This window comes from Apium graveolens, chromosome 4 (genome assembly GCF_009905375.1).
Source record: "Apium graveolens cultivar Ventura chromosome 4, ASM990537v1, whole genome shotgun sequence".
NCBI lineage: Eukaryota > Viridiplantae > Streptophyta > Magnoliopsida > Apiales > Apiaceae > Apium > Apium graveolens.
In genome coordinates, this window is record NC_133650.1 from 272,380,380 (window position 1) to 272,396,363 (window position 15,984).

Consider the following 15,984-nt stretch of genomic DNA (forward strand, 5'->3'; position numbering starts at 1 on the left):
CAATCTATCTATACTATATTATAATAGACAAAACATTAAAAGTTTGTTAGTCGGTCGCTATTTGGTGAAATTATTTAATTATTCTTACTTAATTATTTCAATTCTAATTATTGGGTCGATCAATTCTAATTTTAATTGATATTGAAGTCAACTTGCTCTATTACTTTACCAATTTCAATTTTATCTATCAATACTAATTCTAATTGATATTGAAGTCAACTTCTCTATTATTTTACCAATTTCAATTCTATTTTATATCGAACTCTATATCATTATAATTTATATTAAATTCAACTTCTTCTACCAATATATATTTTAATTCATATTGAGTTTTATATTATTCTAATTTGTTATTTCGGGCTAAATTAATAAGCAAACTAAATATAATTATTAAGTTTTAGTTGATATGTCATGTGAATCGCGTTAAGATAAAATAATAATACTATCAGTGCTCCTAAAAAAATTATACAAATGAAGCTGGATAAACAAAATAATATATTTTATTTATCCAGGATACAAAAAATATATTATACAATCGATTCAAATTAACACAAAACTAAAATAAAAATACAATTCGACCAATAAAAATAAAATATAATTATTAAAAATTAAAAATATGTGCGATCCGTGTATCGCACGGGTTTCGAGGTAGTATATATTAAAAGTTAAAATAGGAGGTGTATGCGCACGATTTACTTTTAACACATATATTATTTTTATTATAAATATTAAATACTATCTTTTAAATGAATTAAATTAAACCCGTTAAAATAGGTTTTCTATGCGGTATACCAGGATATACATTTATATAAAATAGTTAGATCCATAAAAATAAATTTTAAATAATAATAAAATAATATTTTTTGTTTTTAAAATAGTTCTAAAGATTTTTTTTTAAAATCCTAAAAATATATTAATTAAACACTTCCTATATTTTTTATTATTTGACGTTTTGACATTTGATATACATAATTAGGTGTTTTGACCGAATAACTAAAATTTAATATCTTTGATTTTTGTTGTGAATTAAATTTTTGTTTATATAATTTTATTAAAAAAAACTAAAAAAATTAATTATGGCTACACAATTAAAAAACTTAAAAATATGTGTTAAAAATTAAAGCGTCAAATATTAAAAAATATAGAAAATAATAAAATTTGATTACCAAAAAAGGTTAAGCAGAGACCAAAAACTACCGAATCCCAAGCGTTTGCGAGTCCAGAAAAACAGGGCAAGCCAAGCCCAATGACACAAAACCCAAACAATAAAACCCCAAAAAGATCCAGTTAGGGTTTCTATTCTCCACTCTCCCCTCTCGTCGACAAACATTTTGTACAGCGAAAATGCCGGCGGGACATGGATTACGATCGAGGACACGAGATTCATTCTCGAGAGCATTCAGAAAGAAAGGAACAATTCATCTCTCAACGTACCTCAGAACTTATCATATCGGCGATTATGTTGATATCAAAGTTAACGGCGCTATTCACAAAGGCATGCCTCACAAATTCTACCACGGCCGTACCGGTCAGGTCTGGAACGTCACCAAGCGCGCCATCGGTGTTGAAATCAACAAGCAGGTTAATTATTGTGTTTATTCATTAAAATGTGGTTGATATTTCAACTTATTCTGATTGTTGATTCATGTTCTGTGTGTATGTGTGTTTAGTGAAGTGAATCTCACAGTGTTTGCTAATTATGTTATATTGCTTGTTTTTACGGTTTATTTAAGTGATTCAGAAGGACAATCGAGTGTTTTTGTGAATGTAGGTTGATTTTGTTGCGATTATATAGTTTAAACGCGTTTTTAAAGTGTATCTAGTTCAAATTTTTATGTTTAGTTGGATCTGTCGAAACAGGTTATGTTTTAGTTTAGTGTGTAAGAAGTGTGTGTATATTGCTGAAAAATGTCTGGAGAATACTATTTGAGATTTATTTGATACAGTTGTTTGCCTTTTAGAATGTTATACGAGTTGTGTGTATTGCTAAGTGCTAGTTGATATTTGATGTTTTGAAAGTTTTCTTCGGATTACGATTGATTGGAGTTATTTACGAGGACAACTGAAATGCATTTGTGTCATTATAATTTGTTTCTGATTTAATAGTTATAGAGAGTTTAGAATGTGCTGATAATATAGTTTATCTAGAAGCTCATGTACTGTTAGAGAAATCCCTGATTAGAATGTGCTGATAATATAGTTTATCTGGAAGCTTATGTAGTGTTGTTAGAGAAGTCCCTGATTTGAATCTTCAGATGTCTTACTAATTAACAGAGATGAAACTATGGATTTGTATGATGAACATTTTTTCACAGGCATATTGATTAGAGTTAGAATATCTTGTATTGCATTCTATCATGGTGAAGTTACTTTGGTTGTGGTGTCCCTTTTCTCATGCCTTTGTTTAAAATATATCTGTAGACACACATTCTCTCCTTTACCTCACACTAAGTGTCTTTGAGGTACATTTTTAATATAGTTTGTAAAATGCACGATGTTTCTGAATTGCCTTGTGTGCTATTGTTCTAGTAATAACATGTCAATACTACTATGTTTAACCCCGTTGTGTTTCAGAAAGACAGTTGTAGTCTACAAAAGTCGTCATTGTTGAATTATCCACTTGCTGACTTTTGTAGTTGCACTCTAGAATATTTAGCACGCTTTTAGTTTATATTCCCAGTGTTTTCTGGATTGATTGTTTATTAGACTGTTTTTAAAAACTACATGGTTGCGAAAAATGCAGGTGGGTAATAGGATAATTAGGAAGAGGATCCATGTGCGAATTGAGCATGTGATGCCTTCACGCTGCACAGAAGAAGTGAAACTACGAAAAAGGAAGAATGACCAGCTGAAGGCCGAGGCCAAAGCCAGAGGTGAAGTTATCAGTACCAAGAGGCAGCCTGAAGGGCCAAAACCTGGTTTCATGGTAGAAGGGGCAACATTGGAGACTGTCACACCTATTCCCTATGATGTGGTTAATGATCTTAAAGGAGGATATTAAGACAGTCTGCTCTTTATTGTCTTTGGCAATGGGAAAACTTGCCAAAATATCTGGATAGTTTGTTTCATTAGACTTGAGTACACTGTTTTTTTTCTTGCTATGTTTAAAGGCATGCTTCAAATTTTGTGTTAAAGTGACAATACCAAGCAGCCTTTTGCTGGGTATCTTCAGGTGATAATTTTCTTGTGTTTTTTTTTTGTTATTTCAAAGTATTTTCAGGTGATTGTTGTCTTGTGGTTTTCGTTAAGAAATTGTAGCTTTCTTTCTGGATAAGTAATAATTATGAAAACAAACAAGACTTTAATGTGTGATTTTCACCGACAAATATAATTGAGTTAATGTCAGAAAATAAACAGGGAGAAGACATGGACGAGCTTACAATTTTCAACCTGTCCAGTTTGTAACATTTGAAGGCAACTTTGTTAAAAAGGTTGGTTGATTAAAGGGATTACCATCATCGTTGCCTAGCCTGACCAGTCCCTGCTTCGAACAGGTCTGAGAATCGGGGATTTTATAAAAATAATTGAAAAACAAGTTGGTGATGGATATAAAGGACTTTTCTTTAACACACCCGAACCTCTTCGATATGCTGGGGGAAGTGGAAATCTTTTTATACCTTGCTTTAAGCACTCTTTCCCGGGGATGGGGGTTGGGGAGGAGTCGACCAGAAACTGACCCAATCTCCCACTTTTTTTTTTTTTTTTGTAAGAATTGTATTCGTTTTTGTTGTGAGTTAATGAACTCTATGAACTTTGCATATTTATGTTACTATAATCAACAGTTTATTTGTAACAGTTTATAAATTTTCAGTAATTGCTAAAAGTTCCATATGTCAGCTCATGAACATAATATTATCACATAAAAGAGGGACAATATGTTACTAATCCCATCTATGGTTTGTAAACTCGCATATTAACATGTTATTTTTTCAACATGGTCTACGCTAGAGTTGCGGTGTCCTTGACAAATCTTTGTACTAAATTGATTAGCTAAAAAGAAGAAGACCATTTTAGACCAGTTCTTAGCCATTTCAATCTCTGTTATGTTTCTTTATCTGTTAAGCCGTGTTCACTCCTGGAAATATGCATTTTCTCCAGGAATTCACCAAGTCCCATAGCCCTAAAATTATAATCTTCATATCATCCACCATCTTAATTATTTACCTCACTGTTTCATTTATCCTTGTCTCGAAAACAAATTCAAAGCTCCCTCACTACCACTTGAATTTACAGGACATTTCTCCTTTAGAGGACATTTCTTCTGCAACCTCTCTTGATCATATTGTTTTTGGAATTGCATCCAATAAGGTCTCATGGAATTCCCGAAAAGAATTTGTTCGCCTTTGGTGGAAACCAAAGCAAATGCGAGGCTGTGTATTTCTTGATTACAACAGAACGTCATCAGATCAAGATGACCAAGATGATTTGCTCCCTCCTTTATGCATGTCTGCAGATACTTCTAGATTCCTTTACACGTATAGAGGAGGACTCCGGTCTGCTATACGTGTGGCACGTGTCGTGTCAGAGACGGTTGCCCTTAATCATACAAATGTCAGGTGGTTTGTGTTTGCAGACGATGACACTGTATTTTTTCCTGAAAATCTTGTAAAAGTACTGTCCAAGTATGATCACGAATTGTGGTACTATATTGGGAGTAATTCAGAGAGCTTTACGCAAAACAGGTTCTTCTCTTTCAATATGGCTTATGGAGGTGCCGGATTCGCTATCAGCTATCCTCTCGCTAAAGTACTGGCAAAAACTTTTGATTCTTGTATAGAACGATATCCTTATCTATATGGAAGCGATGGTAGAATCTCTGCTTGTTTGGCTGAGCTGGGGGTTACCTTAACTAAAGAACCTGGCTTTCATCAGGTGATGATTACATCTTTGGATTCTATCTAAATGAAGCACTCGAGGGCAAAACCCTTTTTATTACCAAAACACAAATATTGACCCAAAATACTACATTTCATAATTTTGGTCCTAAATACAACATATGATATACATTTGGAACTTCTGTAACATCAAAATGAGGTGATAAACATCTCTAACATGCGTATCTTTTGAAAATTTCTTGATAAATGCATTTCGTATGTTGGATCCTCTCTACTGAATTTGTGATATTTAAGGTCATCTTTCTTGAAATTGTTATATCTTGGACATTATCTTCTTTTCACTGATCTAATGTTTCTTTGTTTTCGAAATTTGTGTTAGGTGGATATGAAGGGAGATGTGTTTGGTTTGTTAGCAGCACATCCCGTGGCACCCTTAATATCACTACATCATTTGGATATTGTGAACCCAATCTTTCCATATATGCCATCATCGTTAAAGGCCTTGGAACATCTATATGAAGCTGCAAAACATGATCCCCACAGGATCATACAACAAACAGTTTGCTATGACGTGTATTTTTCATGGACCGTGTCAGTATCATGGGGATATGCTGTTCAGGTGTACGCAAGAAATGTACCTTTACCCTACTTGCTTCGTGCCCAAAGGACGTTCAGGCCGTTTAAGAGGGGGAGACATATAAACAATAATTTTAATCTTGACATGAGGGAGTATGAGTCGGATAGATGTCGAAGAGCAGTTGTTTTCTACATGGATCAAGTGTCCTCTGAAAAGGATGAAATACAGAGTGTTTATAGAAATAATATATTACAGAGCAGGTCCATGAAGCTAATACATGCTAATTGCAGTCGGATACCTGCTTCACCCCTCGATCTTCAAGAGATCAGGGTTTACTCCAACAAATTCGATCCCAGCGTTAAACAGGTACACTCACTAAGTTAACTTTTTAGGTTATATTAAATTTTTTACATTTTGCTTATTTAAAATAGTTATTGAGCACACACTGACACCTTCACTGTACAATAAACCTAGCCAAAAAAGGAAAGAAAGGATGTTGAATACACAAACTATGAGAACTGAGAAGATGAATGTTCGCACTCTTAATTGCAGTTTACATTTATTTTGTGGCGGTATCAGAGAAAATATGTAAAGAACACTTTATTTATTTTTTTGGTTTATCCAGTTGCTGGCACCTAGACGGCAATGCTGCGATGTATTGCCTTCCACAAACAGTGAAGTCATGGAGATTTCTCTTAGAGAATGCAAAGATGAAGAATTGGTTTACATGCATTTATAGCAATTCTTCTATTGACCCGTTTTACTTAGAAAAATGAGTTACCATTGTTGGAAAATTGTAGGAAGCTGGCAGTCAAGCTTGAAGCTGCTTGTTGGGCGCGCACACATCGTACAGAAATGCTTGAACTAAAACTATATATCAGTTGCCAGTTAGAGAAACACAATTGCCAGTTACAACATTACATTCACTAGCATGAACACATCTGAACTATTTTTTGTCCTTAAGAATTATATCGGTTGTAACTGCAAATGATAAACAAGCAGGGGCAGAACTAGGGGGAGGGGGCATAAGCTGAAGCCTCGGATGAGCGGGAAATTTTAATAGAGAATTTTCTCTAAATCCCAATTTTTAGTTAAAAATCAGTTAACAGATTTTATTAAGCCCCTGGCTATCATAAAAATATTGACGTTATTTCATTTAAACCCCAGTTGTGTTGAAATCCTTGTTCCGCCAGTGGAAACAAGTCGTCTAAATATAACACATTGAGATCAAGGTATTCTAATATCGGAAAATGACTCAAATTAAACACACATCATCACCTTCTGTATGCGCTACAGGTAAAGAAATAGTCCGTGTACATTGCAGACTAATGGATTGTGGATGTCACAAGTAATGCAAGAGTGACATCTATGCGATTTTTTTCTTTAATATAAACGCATGTCCATGGTGCGGATAACAAATCTTAAGCGCAGAATATGTGTAATGCTATGAATGTCACTTTTATTTTGTGTTATTTGAGAAAAATAATTCACAGATCACAGCATTTCGGGTATTGGCTGGTGTTTGTTGAGTATTGCAGGCTGTAGCATTCACATATTAGCTACCTGCCCAGGTCCGGAATGCATAAAACCAACCTAACAATTCTCATTTGGTTTAGGTTAACTCACCCTAAATGGTCGGTTTTCTTCCTTGCATAACCACACCATAATCAACTTCAACCACTCCAGTTTCAATTCCCAAATTTTAAATTTCACTCTTTTAGCTTTCCAACCTGACAACAAATAATGTACGTAATCTAGTGAATATAAATTCCTGAAAAACACATATCTAATCTAATAACTAAAAAGTATTTTCATTTAGAGATTTGTTTAATACTTATGTTCTGCTGAGTTTGTACTTAAATAGTCCAGCTTTGTCAACTCATAACATACCCATCTCTTTCCTAAAAACAAACTCTCAAGTTCATTGTTAGAGCTCCTTCTCAATCAGATATGTCAATGTTGAGAACACTAATGTGCTTGGCCACAGTAGCCATGATCATCAACTCAGCCATCGCAACAACTACTTTTACGGTAGGAGGTCCAACTGGAGGGTGGGATATAGCCACCAACCTAAAAGCATGGTCATCATCTCAAGCATTTGCAGTTGGAGACAGTCTTGGTAAGTATACATATTGTGCTAAATATTATGTTTGACTTGAGGCGCTGTAGCCCTCTCAAGTAACCCACTCTCTCTAAACATTATTGTGTTTGGTCAAATATTGCCAAGTTGAGTTTGAGTAACTCACGGATAGCTTAACTAGCTTGACTCGTTTACATGCCTAATGAGAAGATAACTCTCTACTAAATATGATCCAATGATACATAACAAGGTATTTTTACTTCAGTTTTTCAGTACACGCCAAATCACAACTTACTTGAAGTTTCAAAGGAAGACTATGATACATGCCAGAACAGTAATCCAATTCAGGTGTATCCAAGTGGTGCCACACCTATTACTCTCACTGCTCCAGGGAGCCGTTACTTCATTTGTGGAGTTGGTGGACACTGCAGCCTAGGAATGAAGGTTGAGATTGTAACTCTTGGAGCTTCAGCCTTGTCACCTGCTCAGTCCCCAAACACTACAACTTTACCATCTGATCCCCAAATCTCGCCTGCTGCATTCCCATCACCTACTGAAATGCCATCGTCTCAGCCACCAGCTACCGCAGGTCCTATAACAGTGCCTAGTTTTCCTCTAACCGGATCTCCACAAAGCTACAATCCATCCAACGCACTTTCTACCCTGCCTCCTCCAGTTGAAGCTGCTCAAGGAAGGGCTACTTCATCTATTTCATTTGCCATACTCATGCTGGTGGCATTGTTTCTCTAAAGCATTTAATACTTCAATCCTTCTTCAAATTGTAATGCTGCTTCTTATACTTTTCAGCGATACGCTTGTTTATTTATCTCCCTCTCTATATGGGATAGTGAATGTAATATGATTCAAATTCATTTGCAGGCAGCCATATATGTCGCTTATACACTTATATTATTAATGTTCCATATCCAAAGTACTTTTTGGAGGGCTGTCATTTACATAAAAGGGCCCTGTCACATATAAAGAGGAAGACCTCTGAATCATATACATAAACACTGTTTGAAACGTACCTTGATTATGTTCCCACACATCCAATCACTAAAATTAGTCACTAGATGTTAACAATTTACAGATTCAATTGAAGTTCCTAACTTCAGACAGAACATATAACTTCAATAACATGGTCCTGTGATGTGTCTACCACAGCAGGTGGCATGAATTGCCACATGAAAAGACCAGAGTAGCCAACAATAGGCATCAACTTGTTTTCAGCTGAGAATGCAACCTCCAAAGTTTAATGTTTAGGTATTTCATAACATTTTTTATACTTCTAAATTATGGTTACTTGAGATAATAATTTATTTTTATTTTTTTGCCAAAGACAATAAATTAATTTATACGTAATGAAATAGTTATATTAATTTAAAACACTTTTTACTTTAAAAAAAACAAAAAGAGATAATTTACACTTGCAGTTGCTAATTTTGGCGGGCATGAATAATACCTACACAAAATAATACCAAACTAAACTTGGCCCTCTCTCCCCTCCACACGCACGCACCAACTAATTTGTATAAAACATTTCAATATACAAAATTTGAACGGCGAATGTGATAATCCGATCTTAATTTTCCCGATTGGATCACATTTCAACATCGACGATAACATATTTCATCAATAAATTCCTCCTTTGTTACCTCCAGATCAGATAAATCATAACGTCTCATTTAGGGTTTTGTTTTCGTTGATTTTTCTGGCTTCTGGATAAACAAGACAAATAAATAAGGTCATTCATTGTTTATGTTATGAAACCTATATATGGTGGTGTATTAATTTGAGGAGCAAGGGATGATCCTTTATTTTTTTTGATTATTGGAATCTTATGAGGGTTGCCTGAGTATTTGCACAATCATTTTGTAAAACTGGACGACGACAAGGGAAAGGTGTACTTACATCTTACCTTTTTCGGACCATGCTTCCGATTGAGGCATCATGCTTCAAATTGAGGCATTATCGGGGTATGTCTGGTTTAGTTTCCACAAGTTTAATTATGTCACATGTAATGTCTGTTTTATAATGTGCAAATGCAATTTAACTACTTATTTCAAACTAATTTATCTTTCTAAACTGATAATTCTCTCGGTCCTAAGGATATCATTTTGGAGGGGTTTATAAAAAAGAAGCATGCTGATAAGAAGATAAACTTGTTGTTTTTCTAAGCCCCGAGTAAAATATGAACATATATAACCCTATTCTTTGTGCTGACTACTGATTGTTTTTTTTTGTACTTCACTAGAGCAAAGCCTTTCTAAACACGTAACACATCATGTTTACAGGCAGAATAAGTGTGGGTTCATTGCAGGGAATAACTATAGAATTTGCCTAGGATATATGTTAACATTTTCACTTGCATATACTGCAGATAACTTATGGTTGCACTACAATAAGGTTTTATCTAGATAACCGTTTTCATAGTTGTAAGGAAGTGACCTCCATCTATACACATTCACATGGCTATTCACCTGAAAGCAGAGCAACAATAGGGAGTCAGATATTGCAGTTGTTCTGCATGTTTAGTGGCAGCATTCACCCTTATGGCATCCTTCTTTTTCTGCTGTCTCAAGGGTAGGAGAAAGAAAGTTCACCCCAAAGATGGACTAAGAGTTGGTAGGCTTTTTCTAAACTTATGGTCAAGCGATTTTTCACGTGGTATCTGTTGCCACAGTAACTTTATTATAGAACTGGCTTGTATTTTTATCTCCAACATTGATTTTCTTACCTTTCAGGTTCTCCAATGAAAGATTTCACTTCCTTGTCTAATGGAAACAGTTTTAGCGACGAATCTTCTGAAGACTCATTAGGCAAAGATTTAGAATTAGAAGCTATGGAAGCTCCGCCAGGGAACAGTTCTGTAAAATTGCCACTCCCACTAGGAAGAGGGCGCCCTTCGGGCGCTTCAAAATCTGCTTCAGGTAGAAAACTATTCGGTCGCTCGGCGAATGTCAACAGATACACCATCAACCAAGATAACTCGCTTACCGAAGAATTAGTACCAGAAGAAAAAGTACCGGAAGAAAAAGTTTCAGAAGAAAAAGTTTCAGAAGAAAAAGTGTCAGAAGAAATTATATCAAAAGAAAAGGTGCTGGAAAAAAAAGTATCAGCAGCTACGGAAGTTTCACCTGGGGACAATTGTGCAAAATTGCCACTCCCTCCTGGAAGAGTGCCCCCTCCGGCTCCAATTTCTGCTCCAAAATCTCCTGCAGCCCCAAAACCTGCTCCTCCAGTAACAGGATCTGCTACTCAAACTACAGAACCTGCTAGTCGAGACCCAAAACCTGCTGCTGCCTCTCCTCCTCCACCTCCTCCTACAAACAATCTTGCGCCTAGGGCTCCTCCACCCCCAAAGATTGGCCCGGCTCCACCTAATCCTCCAAAAGCAGGTAATGTGCCAAAGGCACCACATGGTAAAGGTCATATCTCCGCGAACAAGGGAAATAAGGAAACTAGTGAGTCTGGTGGTCAGAAAGCAAAGTTGAAGCCATTCTTTTGGGACAAAGTTCTTGCTAACCCTGAGCGGTCCATGGTGTGGAATGAATTAAAGACGGGCTCATTCCAGTAAGGGCTTTAGTTTGTATTACTTACAGAGAAATCTTGCAAAATATAAAATTGTTTCTGAAATTTATTATGAATTTACAGGTTCAATGAGGAGATGATGGAAGACCTCTTTGGTTATAACAAAGTGGAAAGTAACAATAATGATCAGGGCACCAAGAAACAACCGTCTAAGGCCGCTCCCAAATATATTCAAATTATTGACCCTAAGAAAGCTCAAAACTTATCAATACTGTTGAAAGCATTAAATGTGACAACCGAAGAAGTCTGTGATGCCATCCAGGAAGGTAACTCTTCGAACCTTTAATTACTAGAACAATTTTTTTTTTTGATTAAAATGCCAAAATACACTAAGTTTTACCAAGAGTGAAGGTGGAATTTGATTTTTTCTTAAACCTGGGAATCAACCGGGGTTTTTTTGTATTTCCCTTTCCATTGTTCCCTTCTGCCGAATTGAACGAGGTTCCTTACTTCAAATTATGTTCTTCCAAATTATTGTTAATGTGCGCATTGTAATAGCACTACTGCAATTAAAGTATGTTTGGAGAGGGGCTACATAAACCTGCATTGGCTATAAATTGACATGATGAGATGATTAAGTCAAATGAGAAGCCATGTATGCTGTACAGATCTATATATAGACTTTATATTCAGATAATCATGTCCTTGTTTGAATAGAATGACAAATAGTAATTAAAATTTGATTTTTCATATTCCTTTATTCGATATGAGTACTGATAATTCTTGTTAAACGACTTATTTTCTCGAATAACTGGTCAACAGAAGTCTGGAGATTCAGTCGGGGAACATCATAATTTTTTTTTAGCCTGTCCTAAAGGCTCCTTGGATTTCTACTGTATTCTTTCATGAATATGTTGCAGTTAATGGTTATTAAATTATTTTTAAACTCATTAGCTATGGTAATTTACTTCTTGTACTTGATGGGGGGGCAATGATACATGAGTTGTAGGGTTGCTGTATAATCCTATGCAGTTACCTAAGCATCCTGAACTAAGAAGTATATATCTACACCTGTTAATAGGTTCAGTGCCAGATAATCGCATTGAACATTGCCATAATATCATAATTATTCAGTTAGTTGGTAATTTCTTGGTCTTACTGTAAGATGCATATGCTAAGTGCATTAATAGTTATAGTTTTCTTGCAATTACTAGGGAATGAGCTTCCTGCAGAGCTGATTGAGACTCTGTTAAAGATGGCACCAACATCACAAGAAGAGCTACAACTTAGGTTATACAGCGAGGATATTTCTAAACTTGGACCTGCTGACCGCTTCATCAAAATCTTGGTTGACATACCATTTGCCTACCAGCGTCTAGAGGCTTTATTGTTTATGTGTACCCTTCAGAACGACTCCTTGTCAGTAAAAGAGTCTTTCGAAGTATTGGAGGTATCTTATTTCACTTCAGAAAAAAATGTTCTATTTTACAATTTCCGTGCAACCTTCAAATTTTACAAATGCAATTATATATCTGTTTACTCCACCTCGTAGCTTTTGCACCTGCACAAAGATTACTGTCGAGTTTCAAACACCAGATGCTATATTATTGCTATCTAAAAAGTAAAAATGAAGGAATATAAAGTTTTTTGCGAGACGTAACTATTTGTATTTTCAAGGGACACCATACAAGTATGAATATTTCTTTAGTGCCTTGAACGAGATTATATTGGTCATGTAGCCCACTTAAAAATGCAGGTAGCATGCAAGGAGCTGAAAAACAGCAGAATTTTTTTAAAACTCCTAGAAGCAGTTCTTAAAACTGGCAATCGTATGAATGATGGTACTTTCCGTGGCGGAGCAAAGGCATTTAAGCTAGATACACTTTTAAAATTATCAGATGTTAAAGGAACTGATGGCAAGACTACACTCCTCCACTTTGTTGTTCTAGAAATAATTAGAACTGAAGGTAAACGTGCTGTACGTAGATTAAGAGAGAGCAGTATCATGAGTGGTGTGGAAACAGAAGACCTTTTTGAGGATACCCCTGAAACCCATTTCAGTCTTGGTCTTGATGTAGTCTCTAATTTAAGCAACGAGCTTGCAAATGTTAGAAAGGCTGCAGTAGTGGACGGTGATATGCTGACAACCACTGTTACCAAGCTTGGTCTTTCACTAAAGCAATCTCTAAAACTTTTAAACAATGAATTGCGTGAATTAGAAGAAGAGTGTGAATTCCGTAATACACTTGCTAGTTTTCTACAGCAGGCAGACAGTGATATCCTATGGATGCTAGATGAAGAAAAGAAGATAACTACTCTTGTCAAGAACACAGCTGATTACTTTCACGGGACTCCAGGAAAAGATGAGGGGATGCGTTTGTTTATAATTGTTCGTGACTTTTTAGTTATGGTGGATAAGGTATGCCAAGAGGTTAAAAAATCAGGACCAAATCAATTCAGGACTCTCAAAAAAGAGTCTTCAAGTGCATCAGCTTCCCGGGAGTCTCAGCAGAAGCAGCCTCCTCCAAATATTCAAAAAAAGCTGTTTCCTGCGATTAAGGAGCAACGGAAACATGATTCTAGTTCAGATGACGAAAGTTGATGAATATAAGTTTTTCAAACAGGTATTAATCTTTTACAATATGACACATTATTTACCTTGTATTTTTCTGGTGGAAAGAGTTTGCAGGGCAGGTTGGGTCTGAGAGTTCGGATTCTATAAATTACTATGTTTATTTTTTTTTGAAATTTGGTTGAAACTATACAAATTGATTCGGATATCTCATGTTTCTCTTCTTTTTCTTTGCTATTTGTGCAGGTGGTTAACAGTTATCACACAATGACGAACTGCAGACTGATGCAAGCCGCGAAACAATGTGGATTTATCAAGTTCAGTATCGACTTCTTCATATTATAAATCCACAAATTTCAGTATGATGTCTTCTGTCTGGGTTCCCTCTCGTTGCACTATGCTTTGCATTGGTCCCTACCTGTAGTAGGAGATACCACAGTGGCTTGGCTTCGCAGTGGTTTCTCCATGGGGTAGTTAGGTGATTCGAGGTGGAAGCAGCTCTCTCCAAAGTAAGTCTGGTAGAATCTTCGGCACAAGCTCTTCCCAACTCCAGAAAAAGAAAAGGAAATAGAAACAAAGTTGTCTAAATTATACAACTAACTCTCCAGTAGGACTTCTGTTAGGAAGTGAATGAAAATTAGTCAGCTCCATAGCTTTAGTTTCAGGTGGTATAATTTAAGTATTTTACCTGTCTTGAAGTGGCTAGATGATAAACAATAGAGTTTGTCACATATTAACATCATGTTACTTCTAGTTATTATCTGCAGCTTCAGTTTGTAATAATAATTTTAGTTATAATCATTTTTTTTGAGAGTCTTGATCAAAATTTATTTAATCAACTGAAGTCATCTTCTTCTTTCGACAGGATCTCCCTTTTTGATAATAAGCAAGCGCTTGTACACATGCTAAAGACCCGTTTGGTCGTGCTGTCACAAACTGCAACATGCAACAATTTTTTATTAGATAAAAAAGCCGGTAATTATATTACTCCTAAAATTATAAAATTTTGCTACAAATGTGGAAGAATGTTGATAACTCCGATCCTCGGTCTAGTCCCTCCGACGCCACACATGAATCCTTCTTGCGGTTGCAGTGTAGTTGTCGTGGGTGTCTGCAAAACAACATCGGATGAGCCCCGCGGCGTCTCCGGTGTGAGATTTCGCTTTGGGAAGATGATGAAAATGAAAATGTAAGGTGGTTGTGTGTGTATATGAATGTGTAGGAGAGCGTAATCCCTAAATCCCCTCCCCTTGTGATATATATAGCCCAAGGGTATGGTTTATGGATTGGTACCTTTAGATCAGGATCGTTCGTTGTTGGGCACGGAGGACGCCTGACTCAAATGAATTCCATACACGTGTCTAGGCAAGAACCGCCTTTGAGTGTACCAAAGGTGTACAGATGTGTGTCCTGATTGTCTCAGTTGTTGGTTGTTGATAGTTGTCATTGTCACGTGCTTAGGTTCGTACTCCACGTGCCCCGCCTATGTGGGCTGAGGGGTTAGCTTGTGCATGGGTTGGAATGGACCCGACACTTACCCTTAGCATGGCTCGCACTAAGGCGAGGCTGGACTATAACCGGGACGCCACCTTGCTCCTTGGCCGGATCTGAACCCGGCTGTCAATGTGAGACTGACTCATCCTGTTAGCTTGTTCCTGGGCTGGAAGGGGTCCCAACTCCCCTATTGATCCTGACTCACCCTAGAGCAGGGTAGAACACTAGCCGGGATGTTTATGTTCTATCAAATTTCTAGTGAATGCAAACGTCAGGATTAACAGAGATGTAATAGCAATTTATAAAATAAGATCAGTTTTGTATTCTGGCATGAGAATAATTGTGTTATCCTAATTACAAGAATTATAAGGAATACAAAATTTTTATTTTTTTTTATAATTTTATTATCTTGTAAAAATATTTGTAAAAATATGATTTGCAATTAAAATTAGTTAAATATGTTGGAAGTAATAAGTTGCTTTTGATTAAATTTGAATTTTAAGATTAGATTCGTTTGTATCATTTGTATTTGGTTGCGAAATCATTTTCTGAAAGTTAAAGAATGTATTCTAGTAAAATAAAAAATAAAAAAGTGTATTTTGTAATTAAAGTAAAAGAATTAGTTTTCAAAACCTTGTTATTCCCAAGGAACTAACAATGAGATTTACAGAAGGGGGTTGAATGTAAATCTCAAAACTTTTTAAAGTTTTGAGCAGTTTCAAAGGCTAAGTGTATAATTAACAGACGTGTATGAATTGCTTTAAGCAAGTGTAGACAGATGTATATTCAAAACACAAATGTAAAGAACACATAAGCTTTTAAAACTTTTCTGGTGGATTTGTTGTTCCACCAGAGATGTGTATTTCAGAAAATCTGTGATACAAAGAATTGTTCA

At 35.9% G+C, this 15,984-nt stretch overlaps 4 protein-coding genes across 6 annotated transcripts; all 4 read left to right on the forward strand.

The window, feature by feature from the left end:
- Positions 1–1,264: 1,264 nt before the first annotated feature.
- Positions 1,265–3,225, forward strand: LOC141720999 (large ribosomal subunit protein eL21z/eL21y-like). The gene is made up of 2 exons (XM_074523726.1): positions 1,265–1,581; positions 2,744–3,225. The coding sequence occupies exons 1-2, from the start codon at positions 1,345–1,347 to the stop codon at positions 2,999–3,001; spliced, it is 495 nt and encodes a 164-aa protein (XP_074379827.1). The 5' UTR covers positions 1,265–1,344; the 3' UTR covers positions 3,002–3,225.
- Positions 3,226–4,027: 802 nt separating this feature from the next.
- On the forward strand, positions 4,028–6,737 carry LOC141720997 (uncharacterized). 2 transcript variants are annotated; one of them, XM_074523724.1, is made up of 3 exons: positions 4,028–4,872; positions 5,215–5,778; positions 6,213–6,737. In XM_074523724.1, exons 1-3 carry the CDS (start codon positions 4,084–4,086, stop codon positions 6,231–6,233), a joined length of 1,374 nt encoding a protein of 457 aa, XP_074379825.1. In that variant the 5' UTR covers positions 4,028–4,083; the 3' UTR covers positions 6,234–6,737. The 2 variants fall into 2 exon arrangements, with proteins under 2 accessions (XP_074379825.1, XP_074379824.1); XM_074523723.1 differs by having other exon boundaries at positions 6,038–6,736.
- A 497-nt stretch (positions 6,738–7,234) lies between these two features.
- On the forward strand, positions 7,235–8,401 carry LOC141720998 (uclacyanin 1-like). The gene is made up of 2 exons (XM_074523725.1): positions 7,235–7,531; positions 7,758–8,401. Exons 1-2 carry the CDS (start codon positions 7,363–7,365, stop codon positions 8,240–8,242), a joined length of 654 nt encoding a protein of 217 aa, XP_074379826.1. The 5' UTR covers positions 7,235–7,362; the 3' UTR covers positions 8,243–8,401.
- A 631-nt stretch (positions 8,402–9,032) lies between these two features.
- LOC141720996 (formin-like protein 5) lies at positions 9,033–15,420 on the forward strand. 2 transcript variants are annotated; one of them, XR_012574626.1, is made up of 8 exons: positions 9,033–9,468; positions 9,873–10,117; positions 10,237–11,065; positions 11,147–11,349; positions 12,238–12,473; positions 12,780–13,647; positions 13,842–14,104; positions 14,461–15,420. XR_012574626.1 is itself a non-coding variant. In XM_074523722.1 (7 exons), the coding sequence occupies exons 2-6, from the start codon at positions 10,045–10,047 to the stop codon at positions 13,623–13,625; spliced, it is 2,187 nt and encodes a 728-aa protein (XP_074379823.1). In that variant the 5' UTR covers positions 9,033–9,468; positions 9,873–10,044; the 3' UTR covers positions 13,626–13,647; positions 13,842–14,415. The 2 variants fall into 2 exon arrangements, 1 of the variants encoding a protein (XP_074379823.1); XM_074523722.1 differs by lacking the exon at positions 14,461–15,420 and having other exon boundaries at positions 13,842–14,415.
- Positions 15,421–15,984: the final 564 nt, after the last annotated feature.

Bases quoted from the DNA above. Each gene is read 5' to 3' on its own strand.
- LOC141720999 (XM_074523726.1), top strand. From the start codon at position 1,345: ATGCCGGCGGGACATGGATTACGATCGAGGACACGAGATTCATTCTCG. The intron at 1,582-2,743 runs GTTAATTATTGT...CGAAAAATGCAG, and splicing joins GTGTTGAAATCAACAAGCAG to GTGGGTAATAGGATAATTAG.
- LOC141720997 (XM_074523723.1), top strand. From the start codon at position 4,084: ATGCATTTTCTCCAGGAATTCACCAAGTCCCATAGCCCTAAAATTATA. The intron at 4,873-5,214 runs GTGATGATTACA...AATTTGTGTTAG, and splicing joins AAGAACCTGGCTTTCATCAG to GTGGATATGAAGGGAGATGT. The intron at 5,779-6,037 runs GTACACTCACTA...TGGTTTATCCAG, and splicing joins TCGATCCCAGCGTTAAACAG to TTGCTGGCACCTAGACGGCA.
- LOC141720998 (XM_074523725.1), top strand. From the start codon at position 7,363: ATGTCAATGTTGAGAACACTAATGTGCTTGGCCACAGTAGCCATGATC. The intron at 7,532-7,757 runs GTAAGTATACAT...TTTTTACTTCAG, and splicing joins TGCAGTTGGAGACAGTCTTG to TTTTTCAGTACACGCCAAAT.
- LOC141720996 (XM_074523722.1), top strand. From the start codon at position 10,045: ATGGCATCCTTCTTTTTCTGCTGTCTCAAGGGTAGGAGAAAGAAAGTT. The intron at 10,118-10,236 runs GTAGGCTTTTTC...CTTACCTTTCAG, and splicing joins CAAAGATGGACTAAGAGTTG to GTTCTCCAATGAAAGATTTC. The intron at 11,350-12,237 runs GTAACTCTTCGA...TGCAATTACTAG, and splicing joins CTGTGATGCCATCCAGGAAG to GGAATGAGCTTCCTGCAGAG.